At 37.4% G+C, this 15,810-nt stretch overlaps 1 protein-coding gene across 10 annotated transcripts in view; it reads left to right on the top strand.

The window, feature by feature from the left end:
• The window catches only part of COBLL1 (cordon-bleu WH2 repeat protein like 1), a 77,433-nt gene extending 67,008 nt beyond the window's left edge, over positions 1–10,425 (top strand). For all 10 annotated transcript variants that reach the window (XM_039382080.1, XM_039382075.1, XM_039382074.1 and 7 more), the window contains 4 exons: positions 1,278–1,363; positions 2,738–4,365; positions 4,994–5,176; positions 8,127–10,425. In XM_039382080.1, coding sequence (XP_039238014.1) covers positions 1,278–1,363; positions 2,738–4,365; positions 4,994–5,176; positions 8,127–8,213 — 1,984 coding nt within the window. In that variant the 3' untranslated portion in view covers positions 8,214–10,425. The remainder of the gene's footprint in view (positions 1–1,277; positions 1,364–2,737; positions 4,366–4,993; positions 5,177–8,126) is intronic.
• The last annotated feature ends 5,385 nt before the right edge of the window (positions 10,426–15,810 follow it).

The raw sequence follows: 15,810 nt of genomic DNA, 5'->3' as shown, positions 1-15,810 counted from the left end.
AACTTTTGATAATTCAGATCTTTTATATAAGATCTAGTTACTTTCAGAAATACTTTCTTTGATCAAAGCAGGGAAATATGTGTAATATTCCAGTCAAAACCACTAATTTCTGTAATGATACTCTGTGGTGCTTTGTGGCTTTTGGGTTTGGTGGTTTTTGATTATATTTTTTTCTATTAAAAGACCAATTCAGCCTGTTGTTAATAGTTGTAACTCAGTCCCTCAGCTGTGTTAAAAGGAATGAAGATAAGCAAGAGTACAGAGTGCTGGACCGAGCTTTAACTTTCTTCCAGCAATAATTTTGAGGGCATACACTCCCGTTCAGAGGTTTATTGGACATTTACAGTATATTTGGTACTTTAAGCAACATGTGCATGGATGGTTATTGAGAAATTTATCATTTTAAATGATTCAAAGCAGATGTGTCAGCTCAAGGCACTGGTTTCTGACAGCTAATGCATTTGATGTGGCAAATGAATTGGAATCTTCATAATGCCAGTATTTCTAACTACAGAAAGTGCAAAGATGGAAGTTGGAAGTTCTAATAACTTTGTGTAGAGAAATTTTAAGTATTTTTGCCTTTTTCATTTACCTTTTTAAGCCAAGGACTTAATATCCCCACCACCACCACCTCCCCTTATTCAACATTTGTGCAGTTCTCTTGTCCCCCATGATCTGAGGGGAACAGATACTATATGCATTTGCAAAATATTTAGTATGCAAGTAATATGTTTGGTGGATGTTTCTTCACTGTTCTCCAAGTATTTCTGGAAAGGAACTATTTTGAAAAGTCTGTACTGCACAGTTCATGTGTTCATACACAGTCAGCATCTCATGCAGCTTCCTGTGTATTGTGGTGTTGGACAAAATCAAGGGCACGTTTTAGATGTGAGGGATGTCAGAGCACTTCACACTAATGTTGTTATATGAGTGAAAAACCCTTGTGGCTTCACAGAAAAGGAGTTGTTACTGGAAAGGGGCTTGTTCAAACTGCACGTGTAAGCAAAAGGAGGGGGAGAAGAGAAAGGGAAACTGATCATCTGCTTACACAGAAGCAAGTGGAGCTGCTTGTCATTTTGGTAGCATATCATGGCAGCATTTCCTCTTGTTTTATAAAAAATAAAATAATCTATTCTGTCGAGTATTCCAGTGTTTGGCAGAGCAATTCTATTTTGTCCATCTGTATTTGGAGAATATTGCCAGTTCTCTTGCATCGTTTCTCGTGTTTACTGAAATGAATGATACCAGCATATTTAATGTACTGTTGTGCTTTGCAGAGGACTACAGACTAAGATAAGCAGTGAGGATGCTGGAGTTGAAAAAGACAGGAAGCTTAAAATTTTAGATCAAAATAAAACCAATGGTGAGTAGTTCCCACTCGTTTTTAATACTTCAAAGCAAGGTTGAAGAGAACTTTTCTATTCCTTTGAAGAAATGACAATACAGTCAACTCTTGAATTGTTATCATCAGATTATTTTCTTTACACTTTCTCTAGCTTTGGTGTATTCTTTTTGAGATGAGGTGGCAAGAATTGGATGCAGGGATTTTTTTGGGGAGCAGGTATTTTTGGTATATTTTTGTTATAGCAGTAGTCAAAGCTGTGTTATGCTGTTGTAGGGTAGGATGGGTGGGACAGTGCCAAGGAGAGGGAAGGCTGGACACAAAGGTTATCCTGCTATGTGGGGTGCCATGGGTACCATACCCCAGCAGAGAGGAAGAGGCCATCATTTGGTCTTCGCTTATGAAATTAGTGTGAGTTTTCTGCATGAAAATGCAAATATTTTTAAGCACAAATAGAAGAAAGTGACACGCTGATCTGAAATGAAATGACGACATCCTGTGCATCTAATGGATCATAAATTTTTCTGTGGATTTAGTGACCTGACTGATTTATTTTACCCTTTTGTGACACTGATTTTCAGATTTATATATTAGGCCTTCCATAGTCTTTTATACTCAGTACACCTCTGTTTATAAATCATAACAACACTGCATGAGTCCTGTTTATATGTGATATAAATTTTATCCTCCATTTTATAACATACTTGAAATGAGGACTTTTTTTCCCCCCACAAAATAACCACTTCAAATGATTATTCCTGAAGACTTTAATTTTTCCCAATATTCTGTTTAAAACAATTTGACTCAAATATTCACATGTTTTGGAGACGATCACGTGTTTAGTCCAGGGGTAGAAAATTGAATTATCAGACCAACTAAAGAGTAGGAAAAATAGTTTTGAAAAATTGCTCTTGTCCATATGTTTTTCAGTTGTTTCCATGTACAAATACATAAGGTGAAGTTGACAAATAAGATGTGACATTAAAACTAAAGAGCAGAAGCCACAAATGTGTGGAACTAAATAAAAGCTGTATCTAACTTGATATTGAATAGTCCTTGAGCTCTTGAGTCACCAATGCCTATATAATCAACTGAAATTCATTAGCACTTTTTAAATGATTCTAGAATAGTTTTTTCTATTAAGTCAATGCATTGCACCAGTAGCCTGTCTATTAAGGAAGAATACCTGAATTAGAATACTACTATTTGGCAATATTAGTCAAATATACTTATATCTTTAAATAACTTTTAAAAGTAAGTGTTAAGGAAATTTTTAATGTCAGTGAGAAGCCAGTCGTAGTTAAATACATTAGATGCAGAGCTTCTTGATGTAAGGAGGAAGATTGAATCTTTTTGGCATTTGTATTAATTTTGGAATCTTTCTTTAACTTAAAGATCACAGCGATACAAAACTCCTTCCAACAAAAGAAGAGGGGAAAGAACTTCAGACAGCTGAAATTAAACCAGTAGATTTTACAGAAAATAACAAGCTCGAAGTTGACAGACTATCAAACTTCCAGGCATGTAAAAATGACATCTCTGTAAGTCATAGGAATTATCCTCAACTGATGTCAGAAAAGCAAGATGACAAAACAAATCAAAGCAGCTTGGATACAGTAAAAACTCAGGATGTTGCAATCCAGACAGGTCCTTCGGATAGCAATTTGGGAAGGTCTACTCGGAAAGAAATTATTGTTCCTCAGGGTGTTGAATCATCCACATTCAGAGAACTGGTCTCTCAACATAACACAGATACAAACAACCCCCTTCTTCAAGTGATGCATGGAACGCAGCAAGGGGATGAAGATACGTCAATAGAACAAAACCTTGAGACACAAGAAGTTACCCATGGAAATATAATTCCCATAAAAGACCAGAGTCACGTCTGTATAAATGGCAGTAATTTTGTTTTACCAGAAACAACTGCAAAAACTCCAGATGACTTTTCTGTAAAAGGTCACCCTTTTTATAGACAGGACACCAGACCTAAACCCAAGCCTGCTAATGAAATTACAAGGGATTACATACCAAAAATTGGCATGACTACTTATAAAATAGTGCCTCCAAAATTCTTAGAAATAATGAAGAACTGGGAACCAGAAGTTCCATCAGATCATAAGGATCAAGAGGTATCTACTTTGGAAGATTCTCTGAAGCATGAAGACCCCAAAGAATTCATAGTGCAAGCTGAAATTCCTCATCTGTCAAAAAGTGTGGGTCATTTACAGGTTGGTTCACAAAATGAAGCTGCAGCAGCGAATGATCTGCTGCAGAGAGTGAACAGCATTTCTGAACATACTGTGACCTCTGGAGCTGAGATTACTACTGAGAGCAACCAGATGGAAAAGGAGTCTTTCAAGCAGCGTGTCCCACTGATGCTAAGCCTGGATAATACAAATGCTTCTTCTGAGACTCAGGACAAGTCAAATGCATTAAGTCCTACAACAAAGCCTAGTTCTTTTTATCTGCAGATGCAACGAAGAGCTTCAGGTCATTATGTGACATCTGCAGTTGCCAGAAGTACCATTTGTGCTCCTAATTCAATTCAAAATGAAGCTAAGAATACAGAGATGGGGAAAAAAATCTCATCACCTGATCTGACTTCTTTGGCTTTACATAAAACAAGTATTTCCTCTTCTCCAACAGATGAAGAAAAAGTTGATGATGGAAAAAACATTGAATCCTCCACTTCTCCTGTTAAAAGCAATAAACCTTTAATTTATCCCCCCTGTCCTCCAGCACCACTGAACCTAAAAACTCTAAGAACTTTTGCAGTTCCAAAGCCATACTCCAGTTCAAGACCATCCCCTTTTGCTCTTGCTGTCTCCTCTGCAGTCAAAAGGTCGCAGTCATTCAATAAGATGCGTACAATCACTAACCAGGCACCTAGAGAGGAATTTCCTGTTGAACTCTCCTCTGCCACTTTGGCAGCTGAATTCTCCTCAGCTACCTCCATGCCTCAAGTGAAAAGCCCTTCCTTACAGACCTTAACAGTGGGGCCACAAAATAGTCTAATGGACAAGGTAAACTTTATTTCTAATACTGGTTGACTGTTGATCCACTGCCATCTAGTGCAACCACTCTAAAGGCTTGTCTGTGAACCACTTCCTGGTCAGAAAGGGCTGTATTCGTACAGTGAAAACACCCAGTGGTGTTCAGCAGTAGCACAGCATTATAATGAAGTACATGAATACAGAGAATGTTAAAAATGAGAACAGTATAATTCAGATGATTTGAAATATTTATTTCTTGCCATAATCAGCATCCTCTGCTTTAAAGAACTGTAAATTAAATAGTCATTTATCCTGTGTATACCTATTATTATGCTTGGAGTGCTTATGATTTGTTCCTTATGGTTCTCTGTGTTAATTTCTTGAATTTAATTCTGAGTGGTGTGATTAGTTTGGCTTCAAGTGATCATGCCACAAACACACTTGAACAGAGGCATAAAATTTTGCTGGCATAATTATTTGAGGGAGAAACTATTCCAGTGGGAATGTGGCTGGTCTCTGAAATCTTGAATCAACCAAACACTAGAACGGCAGCAGTTTGCTATGCAACCTTGTGCCAGGTTGACTCAGTTTTACATTTATAACTAATTCAGATTAAAATTTTTTGGTTTCTTTTTCCTCCCACTTCGTCCCTTTATAGAAAGACAGCAATGTGAATAGTGAGCAGAAGAGTCAGGCGCAGTCAGGTGCTTCCACTGACCACCCACCCCCTGTCACTAAGAGACAAACCGCGATGACGTTCCCGCGCTCTGACCCAGAACAGATCCACCAGAGCTTGCTGGCTGCAATCCGCTCTGGAGAAGCTGCTGCCAAATTGAAAAGGGTGAGTTTTCATCACTGCATCCATAACAATGAATTCATGGTACTTCCTCCAAAATTGCCATACTAATGCCTGACACTAAAAGCAGTTAGCTTTGGCACAGAGTGCTACCAGGAGGTCTCTTAACAATGGGAGAGGAGGTGAGGAAGAGGGGTCAATTTTCCAGAATAAACTGGTGAATGCACACGCAAAGCTGTATTTTCAAACAGTACAAATGTAATCAAATCTTTCTGAAATGAAACAATTCTCTAGGTTATCAATTAGGCATATCTTTCATGATATCTGACTTATGTTTGAGAGTGTATGGCTTTAGAAAACTGCTAAGCAGTTTCACTCTAGACATGAAGTGGCTGCAATCTTTTGCAGGCAGATAACACAGAGCTCTGAAGACTATTTTCCTATTTATTAGACTTTATCAGATAATTCTTAAATGTTCTTCAAACCTCCTGCTGCTGTTTGGCATCATTACTAAGACATTTCTCAATGTTTTGTCAACAGTCCTTGTAGGACCATCTTCCCCCACCCCCTCTGGTTAAAACTGGGGCTTAATTTTTCTTTTCTCTTTCCTAAAATTAACCTATAAATGTCTCATTGGATAAAACATTGCACACTTTAAAAATCTGTACTGTTTTAAATTTGCAACCAGACAATCATAGTCTCAAACAAACTTTTCTCGATCTTACATTAGTATTTTGCTTTCTGTATTAAGAAATAATTTCCCATTGCAGAAGGTTAAAGAAATTCCGTAGTTTTTTTCTCTTCCCTTTTCCGCTTGAAACTTGAAAGAAACAAATGATGTGCGGTGGGTAGATACAAGGGATTTTTTTGTTTGTTTGTTTTATGGAAGTCTTTGACACCCTCAAAGGTCAAATTCTTTCAGTGGATGGTCAGATGTTGGAACATTTCATACATAAGGTTTTGTTTCAGTGTAGTGGTGCAACAGCCTCTCTGAGGCTTATAGGCCCCCCATGATTTCTACACTGAACAGGAAGATTGAGTTTCCTGGAAAAGTTACAGGCATACTCAAGTAGTTTTTGATCTCTAGTCAGTAAAAATGGTACATAATACGAGTAGTATTACTTCTAACTACATGTCACTAACTACAGCCACTTTAAAAACAGTATAAGATTTAAGAAAATGCTGTGTTGTTCGGAATCAGTTAGAGGTTAAATCTGTCTGTTCTACCAGAAATACTGTTTGGATTTCATTTGCATGTATTTTCATCAAGGCTTTTTTTTCCTCCAATGCATAATTACATTCTGAACAATACAGAACTTTATTCGTTTTTCGTAGTGTGTCACCTTTGCTTTATGATTCTATGGGAAATATGCATAGGCATGGCAGTTGGCCCAGTTGCTTGTAACTGTTTTAAAAAATAAAATCCATAATGTACTTTTCAAAATTCAAGAAAACTATTTCTACTAGAAAGAAAACAAGGAAAAGCTTCATTACGTAGTTATTCATTCTTTTTTAATACAAATGTCCTTCTTGTAAATTTGACTCATATAGCCTTTATCAGTGTAGGTACAAGAATGGCTTGTGGAAAGGGAGAGAAATGATAATTGAAGTCAGTTTTCCCCTCCCTTTCTCTTCTATGGGTGGGATATGTCCTTTGTCAGTGTACTATGTGTTGAGGAGGCTGGGGTGAGGAGAGGGCTGTACTTTTTAAGGAGAAATTAAAATAATGAAGAAGCCATAACCATAAAGAAGAGCAGTCTGCAGCACAGAAACCTGAAACAGGCCTCAAAAAAAACCCTGGAACACAAACAAAAATGTAATGAAGAACTCACTGAAGTTTTGCCAAACATAAAATTGTACATGCTGTTCTTCTCACTCTCACCCAGAGCACATATGCTGTGGTACAGGTATGTCTGACAGCAGAAAGAAGTTTCTTGGCCTATGGCAAATTTAACAAAAACATGGTCTCATTTTATGTTTAACATGGAGAACTGGCAGTAGGAGGATAGAGGAATGAAACCTTTTGTATCAATAACTCCTTTTCACACAAAAGTGATTTTTAGTATTGAAAGGACTTTTAAAATGCATTCACCTCGTATCTTCCAGTATTGTAGTGCAGTCAGGAAAAGGAGTGATAATCTGATCCATTTGAATTGTGAGAGAGGTCTGTCAGGTGCTTGCTTCTCTCTGTGTGAGAATCATTAAAAATAAAATCTTGGCACCACTAGACAAATTCCTTAATTTTTTTTTCACCCTCTGTTTTACTTAATATGTTGTGAGTATGCAGTGCTGAGATCTGTGGCCTTTTGTGTTGTTGGTCTTTCCTGTTCAATAGGGCCCTCAGTAATTACTAACCTAAAATGGGTCAAGTGAGGTTTCTTTTTAACCATTTTTTCTCTTGAGAATGTTTTCATTGTGTTTAGTAAACTGTGCTTTGGTATGTGGTTCTCATGGCTGCGGAGCCTCCACGGCTCCCATTAACTCCAGTTGGAATCATTGGTTTATGCAGCTCCACTGAATGTCAGGCCTTTGCTGTCTATCATAAAAGATATGGTTTGCTCTTGATAAAAGAAACATTACCATGCTATAAAGGAGTGTTAGAAAGAAATCAGCTCTATTCAATAGTTAATAAAAAGTGTTTAGTTTAGTGATGTTTTTCAAGTATTTCTTTGCAACTGGGTCTGGAGAAGGAATAAAAATTATTCATGTTTTGAGTAGTTATACATGGAATTTTTAGATAGGATAAAATATGTTTTTAATAAAATATGGTTTTAAGTAATGTCTTATATTTCCACTTCTGTAGCATATATGCTTTGTATGGAAATCATATAGGAGGTCATTGACTGCAGTGAGAAAAATGCTAACTGAAGTAACAGTATTTCTGTTTCCTTAAAGTAATACTGTCTAACATACTGTAGAGAGAAAAATATGGAAAGTTAGGCTAATATTTCTTTAATATTTTTTTCTCTTTTTTTTTTCTCTCCCCTGCCTCCAGGTTGGTCCTCCATCAAACACCATAGCTGTTAATGGAAGAGCCAGACTTAATCCTTTGTATTCCACAGAAGCAAAAGCTAATCAGTAGATATTATACCAAATATTTTGCACTTTACTGCTTCATAGGCCAACTTTACACTAACTACAAATTTTTGAAAGTGTAAATGCAAGTGTATGTTAATATATTTTTGTCAGCAGTTATAAGGATTTCGAGCTGTGTCTTTTGATGCCTTGGAAAGATTATTAGCATATGTAAATTATGGTAATATTTTGCCTTTTCCTCTTTATAAAGCTGACTATGCTGCTAAAAAGGTTTAAGAAAAGATGCATATGAGCTTTGCTTATGATAGAAAGAGAATCAAAGATTTTAGCCTCAAGACTGAACAATATGTAGCACTATGCTGAAATTACAGATTGGAAACAACCTTAGAATTCTAGATCACATCATTAATTTTCAATTGTGTATTACTTTAACAGATCGTAAGAACTTAAATCTACCACATGCTGCCTCCATATTCCTTTATTAAATTAAAATTGTAATTACTAGAATATCTTAATTAAATGCAATACTTTGTATCTGTCTAAAAAATAGATGATTTTGTTCCTTTAGCAGAGAGTAACTGGGATACGTATTTTGATTATTTTTTTTTTAACTCTCCTGTAATTTTTTCCTGGTAGCACACACATAAAAAAATCAGGATATAAATTATTGAAAATTTTTGTACTACTTAAAAACTTTTATTAACAGTAGCACTACATGACATTTCTCTTTGGGTATCTGTATATAGTATTTACCTAGCACTCAGATGAGCAATACTTTTTGTGAATTACATATATATTGAAGTAGTCATCAGCATATACTCACATACTGATAAAATGCAAATTCCAGTTTTGATACTTAATGAAATAGAAGAAATTTATTTTTTTTCACTTGAAGTATAACTAAAGAATGAACTGCTTTGGATTTATTCATGTGAAATATTTTAATCTTAAAACAGCACAATAACGCACTTACAAATCATGCTTGTGTCAGAGACTGTCTATTTATAGGTTAAGCATTAAATACCAAGATGGGAATATATATTAAAAGAGAATGCATTGTGTTATATTTTACCTATTTTGAGTTTCTTGTCAAGATTATACATTTTGGGGAGGGAGTGGAAATATGATAACACCCATGATAAAATAGCTAGATTATGGATGCATGCAGGAAGTGCTGGGGTATTTGCCATTTTAAAATATTTTCTTGCTGGACTTGATTCAAATAAAAGTAATTGTATTTCGTTTCTATTCTTTAACAATATATTTTGTACTTTAGAAACATTCTGTAACTCAGTTTCAGAAACTGATCTATATGTGCATTTCAAAGGGTTATTAATTGTTTGCTGCCAGGTTTTTGTGCAATAATCTCAAAGAGGTCTAATTACTTTCCACATAGAGTCAATTATTGATAACAAGTAACAGTGTTAATGCTGAAACTCTTTAAGGAACATTTTAGTAAATAAAAATTCATAAAGAGGGTTGATGGACATTTGTTCACTGCTGTTCTCTCCTGTTTACTCTCCTGTATCTTAGTCCCCTGTCAATGTGTGTTACCACTTCTGTCTCTTCCTTGTTTTGCCTCCAATCAAGGGCTTAATCCAAGGGTGGGGGAACCCACATGGTAGTTCAAAAGATCTGTTTCAGGATCTGACTGCGAAAGAACACTTCAACCTTCACTTGAAATCAGTGAGATAGAAGAGGTGTGGGGGTTTTTCTAGTTTCCAACTGGGGCTTACATTCTAGATTTCACTGGATCTTGAGGGACAGACTTGAAAGTTGTAACTCACTCCCAGGGTTCCAGTGTCTATGTTCGTTGTGGTATTTAAAGTCTGTGTTTTAAGCGCTCCTACACAACATGCAGATCTGTAACTGCCAGAGAGAGGCTGCACTGCAAAAAGAGTCTCCTTACTTGTCCTTTGGGTGCAAGTATCTTACAGATTTTTTCTCAAACCTTAGTATTCTCTGCCAAGGTGACCAAAGTTATTTCATAAAGTTAATTTAATCTCCATCTGTGGTAATACAAGTCGGTATGGTGTTTCACTTTTTCAACCAAATCAGTAGAGTCCAATTATTCTTGTTTTGGACAAAGTTCAAATAACCATGCTTTGTTGCTTGCTTTGGTTTTGAACACAAAACTGTACTATATGTTTCTTAGTCCCATATGTTAAAAATAAACTACCTTTTCATGTGAACTCCTGAAGGTAAATATCATCTTATGTATCAGAGATTAAACTAAAACCACCTCGCTTGAATTTTAAGGTTTCTTGTCTGTGTCACTGAACTTGCTTGATAACTGAAATGTCTACACATGCTATAGCACTATGAAACTCTTTAATGAGACTTTCTGTTAGTAGCTGGCAATACTGCTTAGCAGAAATTTCTCTTTCCCTCTTCTTCCAACACGTGTATGTAAGACATTTTTAAATCTTGCTATTGTATTTTTAGAGACTCATTTTTTCTTAATACTCTTTTATTAAATTCTACTAAAGAAACTCTTGCTGGTGAACTTGACATGTTTGTTCAAGTAAGTGTTTCTAGTAACTGCAAGCCCAGGTTAGACAGCAGTAAATTTTTATTATGGATGCCTTACATGCATAGTAAACAGACTTGGTTTTGGGCCCAAGAATACTTACAGTTTGCACAACATGTATCACAGCTGTCCTCCAACAGGAGGCAATTAGTTATGCCATACTTCTTATAATCTCCTTCCTTTTGCATGGCAGTCAAAATGTTTAGGAAGGAAAGTCAGGATACTGAAGTTAGTGATAGTCAGTGTAATTGTCTGAACAAAACAGCTGACCCCAGTGAAGGTGCACTGTGAGTTACTGTTATGAGTTCCTTGAAGAAGCAGCAGGTATCCATGTAGCACAATGCCATCTTCATCTAGTTTACATTCCAGGGCTTTGTAAGTAAAGGAGGGCTAGAAAAGCAAAGAGATCTTGTTAGTTGTTATTATAGAAGATTTCTTTTTTTATTTATTCTACAGAAGAATAAAATTTAGACTACAGATGTACCCTGCAGAAGGGAGAGTTTTGCTGGGGCAGCATCGCCAGATAACTTTTGGAAATATTCTTGTGACTAGAGGTTGTAAGATCAAGGCAAGAACTCTCATACTTGCAGCTGAAAGATGTTAAACAGCTTGATGTCTCCATTTTTGGGACATATATTCAGTAATCAGTGCCCTAGTTTTTCTAGCTGCTTGTAATTTTAGCATTATTTTAGCAAGCAATATGAAGATCTCTAAGGAAGATATGAAAATTACGTGGATGTGGACCAAGAGGCATTGTATCACACATACTAGGTAAAGGATGAAAATATAACATAAAAGCAGCTAAGAGAGACCTCAACAAATCAGAGCACTGGGCAATCACCAACCATATGAAGTTCAACAAGGCAAAGTGCTGGATTCTGCACCTGGGATGGCGCAACCCTGGATGAACATACAGACTGGGAATGAGATGCTGGAAAGCTGTGCTGCAGGAAGGGACCTGGAGGCCCTGCTTGATGGCATGTTGACTCAGCAGTGCCCTGGCAGCCAGGAGGGCCAACCATGTCCTGGGGGGCATCGCCAGTTGGGTGAGGAAGGGGATTGTCCTGCTCTGCTCTGCACTGGGGCAGCCTCATCTTGAATATTGTGGCAGTTTTGGGCACCACAATATAAGAAGCTATTAGAAAGTGTCCCAAGGAGGTCAATGAAGATGGTGAAGGGCCTTGAGGAGAAGCTGTATGAGGAGCAGCTGAGGTCACTTGGTCTGTTCAGCCTGGAGAAGAGGAGACTGAGGGGAGACCTCATGGCAATTACAACTTCCTTGTGAGGCAAAGAGGAGGGGCAGACACTGATCTCTGCTCTGTGGGGACCAGTGAAAAGACCCACGGGAACAGCCTGAATTTGTGTCAGGGGTGGTTTATGCTGGATATTAGAAAAAGGTTCTTCCCCCAGAGGGTGGTTGGCCACTGGAAGAGGCTCCCCAGGGAAGTGATCACAGCACCAAGTCTGACAGAGTTCAAGAAGTGTTTGGACAATACTCTCAGGCACATAGTGTGACTCCTGGGGATGGTCCTGTGCAAGGCCAGGAGTTGTACTCGATAATCCTTGTGGGTCCCTTCCAACTTGGCATATTCTGTGATTCTGTGAATACTTTAAAGTTTGTTACAGGCACCTGTTACCAGCTAAAGCAAACATTTTCAGTTGGAGCTGCTTAGGATCCTGTTTTAATATACAGTTGCTGAGAAGACTTCTATTACATAAAAACAAAGGAAAGATGCTGTTGAGCAGCAGGGTGTACTTCCTTGAATTCTTGGCCAGGCTGTGTCTATCAGGTGTTGGATAACTACAACTAGACAGGAGACTAACTGTAAATGACTAAGTAGATGGATTGGTAGCCAAACAAATAGAGCTCTTTGCAGAAGGGAACGTGTCTTAATTTGTCTGTCTGTGGTAACAGAATGTGAGGCTGAAGTCAAAATAGTGTGTTTGGACCGGAGCTGCTGTAATCACAGGCATGACAACTGTTGGTGGGTGCTGTGGGTCTGAGGTTCAGAAACTGTGACATTCTGTTAGTGCTTGGCCCCTGTTGGGGTAGATGAAACATCACTCGTTGTAGACAGGTTGCTTATGAAGTCTATTTTGATGATAAAGCTGTAGCAGTATCACTGGAAATATTTTACACCTTGTAATTGAAAAGGATGCTTTCTATGTGAATTATTTTATACAATCCAATTGAAAATAAGATAAGAGATTTTTTTTTTTCTTTAAAATTTCTGATTAGGTAGCATTGTGAGAGGGAGGGTGTTCTTGTTAAAATGACATGAAATTTGCAAATAATGGGAAACTACACTTGTTAAGGACTTAAATACTTAATTTTGTTTTGTCTCCCTTGAAAGAGCTACGTGGCATGGGAACTAACACAGGAACTCTGTCAAGAATCTATTGTGATATATTGTAGATAAAGCTGCATTATTTTTTGTCAGCTGTTCCTACTTGTTAACACAAGCACTTTACATTTTTTTTTAAGTTTATGGGTTTATGTCTTCAAGGAGCATATTTGGAAGAGATGTATAGTTTTTTCTTTTTAGATGAATTAAGCCTCACAACTACTAGTGTTTAAGTGAAAGAGATTAACACTTCCTTCTCCTGTCCCTCCATCACCCTGGAAAGACCACCAAGACTGTTAATGGACTAAGTTATTCCTAAATTATTCAAGACACTTAAGGGGAAAAAAATAATGGGAGGGGGAAGGAGAAGGGATAAAGTAGAGAAAAAGATGTTTTGCTTTTTTTGATCTGGAGAATCAGCACGTCTCTGAGGACAGCCAGAAACATATTTCTGCTCCTCCCCTGTTTTCTACACAAAGGAGTAATCTACAGGCAAATTATCAGTTGAGGAATTATTTCACTTTTTTCCCACTGGAAGATGTTAAATGAATTTGGTATTCTTCATCAGTGTCTAACAATAGGCAGTGCTGCTTCTCCCTTCACCTCATGTTTTATGTTTTCTGTTTTACCTTAAGGGTTCTACAGACATTGTACCCTTTCAAAGCATGTGGGACAAACCAGAAACTAAAAGCTTAACTCTGAAAGCCTGATAAGTCCTGATAGCCATTCATGTAATTGGCACAAAGATGAAAATGCAATCCTGCACAGAACAGGATGTTCTGCATTTGCTCTTATAGTGATGGAAGAAAATCTCTTAGCATTGGGAAAAGGAGAAAGAACTGTATCTGAAAAGGACACTAAAACTGTTAGGAAATTTCAGCTACTTGTATTGGTAATGTTATTTCAGAGTGATTGTGCATATATGAACCTGGAAATAACAAGGGCTGTATCATTCCCAACAGAAATAGATACAAATCTAGTGCCAAAAAGAATGCCAACGAGTTGAATTTGGATGTAAGTTGCAAGTTCCTCTGTGAACTTTTTAAGCTTTGAGAACAGTCTTTTGCCCATAACACAGCAGTGTCATTATACACAAATGCCAGTGGTGTTTACTAGTTACCAGTTTGTGATTGTACAATGAGTATATTTTTAGTAGCTGTTTTGATGGTAGCAGCTGTTACAATTGTCTTCTGTTTCAACAAATTATCTGCTTGGTGATTTCTAAAGCATTGCTTTCCATGAGTATCTAGGCATTCCCAAACAATGCTTAAAACAGGAGTTTGGGCATAGGATGGGAAGCTAATTCTTAGGTTTGTCTTTAGTAATTTGAATACTTCTCAGAACTACTGATACAATACCCTTGATGTCCACTCTTTACTGAGAGAGAGTTGGGTTACTATTAATACACATAACAAAACAATGACACCTTACGTATCATGTAAGAGAAGACTAGAATGTATTTTTCGGAAATTCCTAGTTTTTTACACCGATAGTTTTCTTCAGCCTCTTCATCTATTTTACCAGTTGTTCTAAGTACTCAGCAGGGCAGACCTTGCTTTGCCTGAGATATATTGATATCATCATAGCCAGAGCAACAGGAACATGCTAAAAGACAGTATACACAAGAAAATCTTCACAAGTGACAGAACAGTTAACAGGAATATTGAAGACTGGGCTTGGGTATGTGATAGTGAACATCCAGAGCAGTAAAAGCATTGAAGTGTACAATCAGCTCAGGGCAGAGGGAGAGTTAAATCCACAGAACCTGCAGCTGCAACAGCTGTTAAAATATAAATCTGGCCAACAGGGGCTATTTGCAAGTACTAGTGTACTTAGTGTGCCAGTGCTGGTGTACATTAACCACGAGAGTACTTACTAATGGTTAATATATTTCTAGTTAAAAAAAACAAAACAAAACAAAAAAACCCCAACTATAGCTGGACTCAGAATTTCATTATTTCTCCTCAGTTATATGTGTCTGCCTGTTAGTTTAATCTCTCTTTTTCCTTTTTTTTCCCCTGTGTGATCCTGAGCAAGAAGTAAGACACGATAGCTACAATCACACTTAATTTGAAGTGGTAAAGGAAGGAAAAATGAATTTATTTCACAGTTGCTTAAGGCTTTATATAGCTCTGAATTATCAAAAATACAGTAAAAATAATATTTTAAATAATTAAGCTGATTGCAGTTTTCTAAATTAAATACTTGAACTAAATAGGGAGATGGAATGCAGGAAGAGCTGCAATTGGTCACCTTTGTTAAACAGCATGATTGGTCCCATCAGCAGACACTATTTAATTTCTTCAATTGCTAAAAGCTAATTAAGCACTTGTGCTTTTCAAACTGAAGTGTATTTGGCCACCTGCAGCTACAAAGTGCACTTAGCAAACCAGGAAATCCCTATGGTATGTGTGTCAAGCTGCTGCAATCCTAAATTCCAGCACCTACGTGAAGCAAAAGCTCAAGAAGTGAAATACAGAAGACTTCCTTTTTAAATTGGAGAGGACTGGGAGAAAGATGGACACCCAGGCAGCTGCACAGTTAGGTGCCTGACTTTCTAGGATTATCAGACTGTTACCCCTTATCAAAAGCTCACTAGTACGAGGGGCAATTCTTGAGTGGTCAGAAGGTCTGCTGGGATACAGCCCACAGGCAGTCAAGCTGCTGGTGGTCCCAGCTCTTTGAGTTGGCATGTTTTGACCATCTCCAGCATGCTGAGGACAGAAAGGTCTCAGAGGCACCATTTACCTGAATCTCCCTTTACCAAG

Source organism: Pipra filicauda, unplaced genomic scaffold (genome assembly GCF_003945595.2).
Source record: "Pipra filicauda isolate LSUMZ 115617 unplaced genomic scaffold, ASM394559v2 scaffold253_size2546935_pilon, whole genome shotgun sequence".
In the NCBI taxonomy this organism is placed as follows: Eukaryota; Metazoa; Chordata; class Aves; order Passeriformes; family Pipridae; genus Pipra; species Pipra filicauda.
This window is presented reverse-complemented; position numbering and strand designations above follow the sequence as displayed.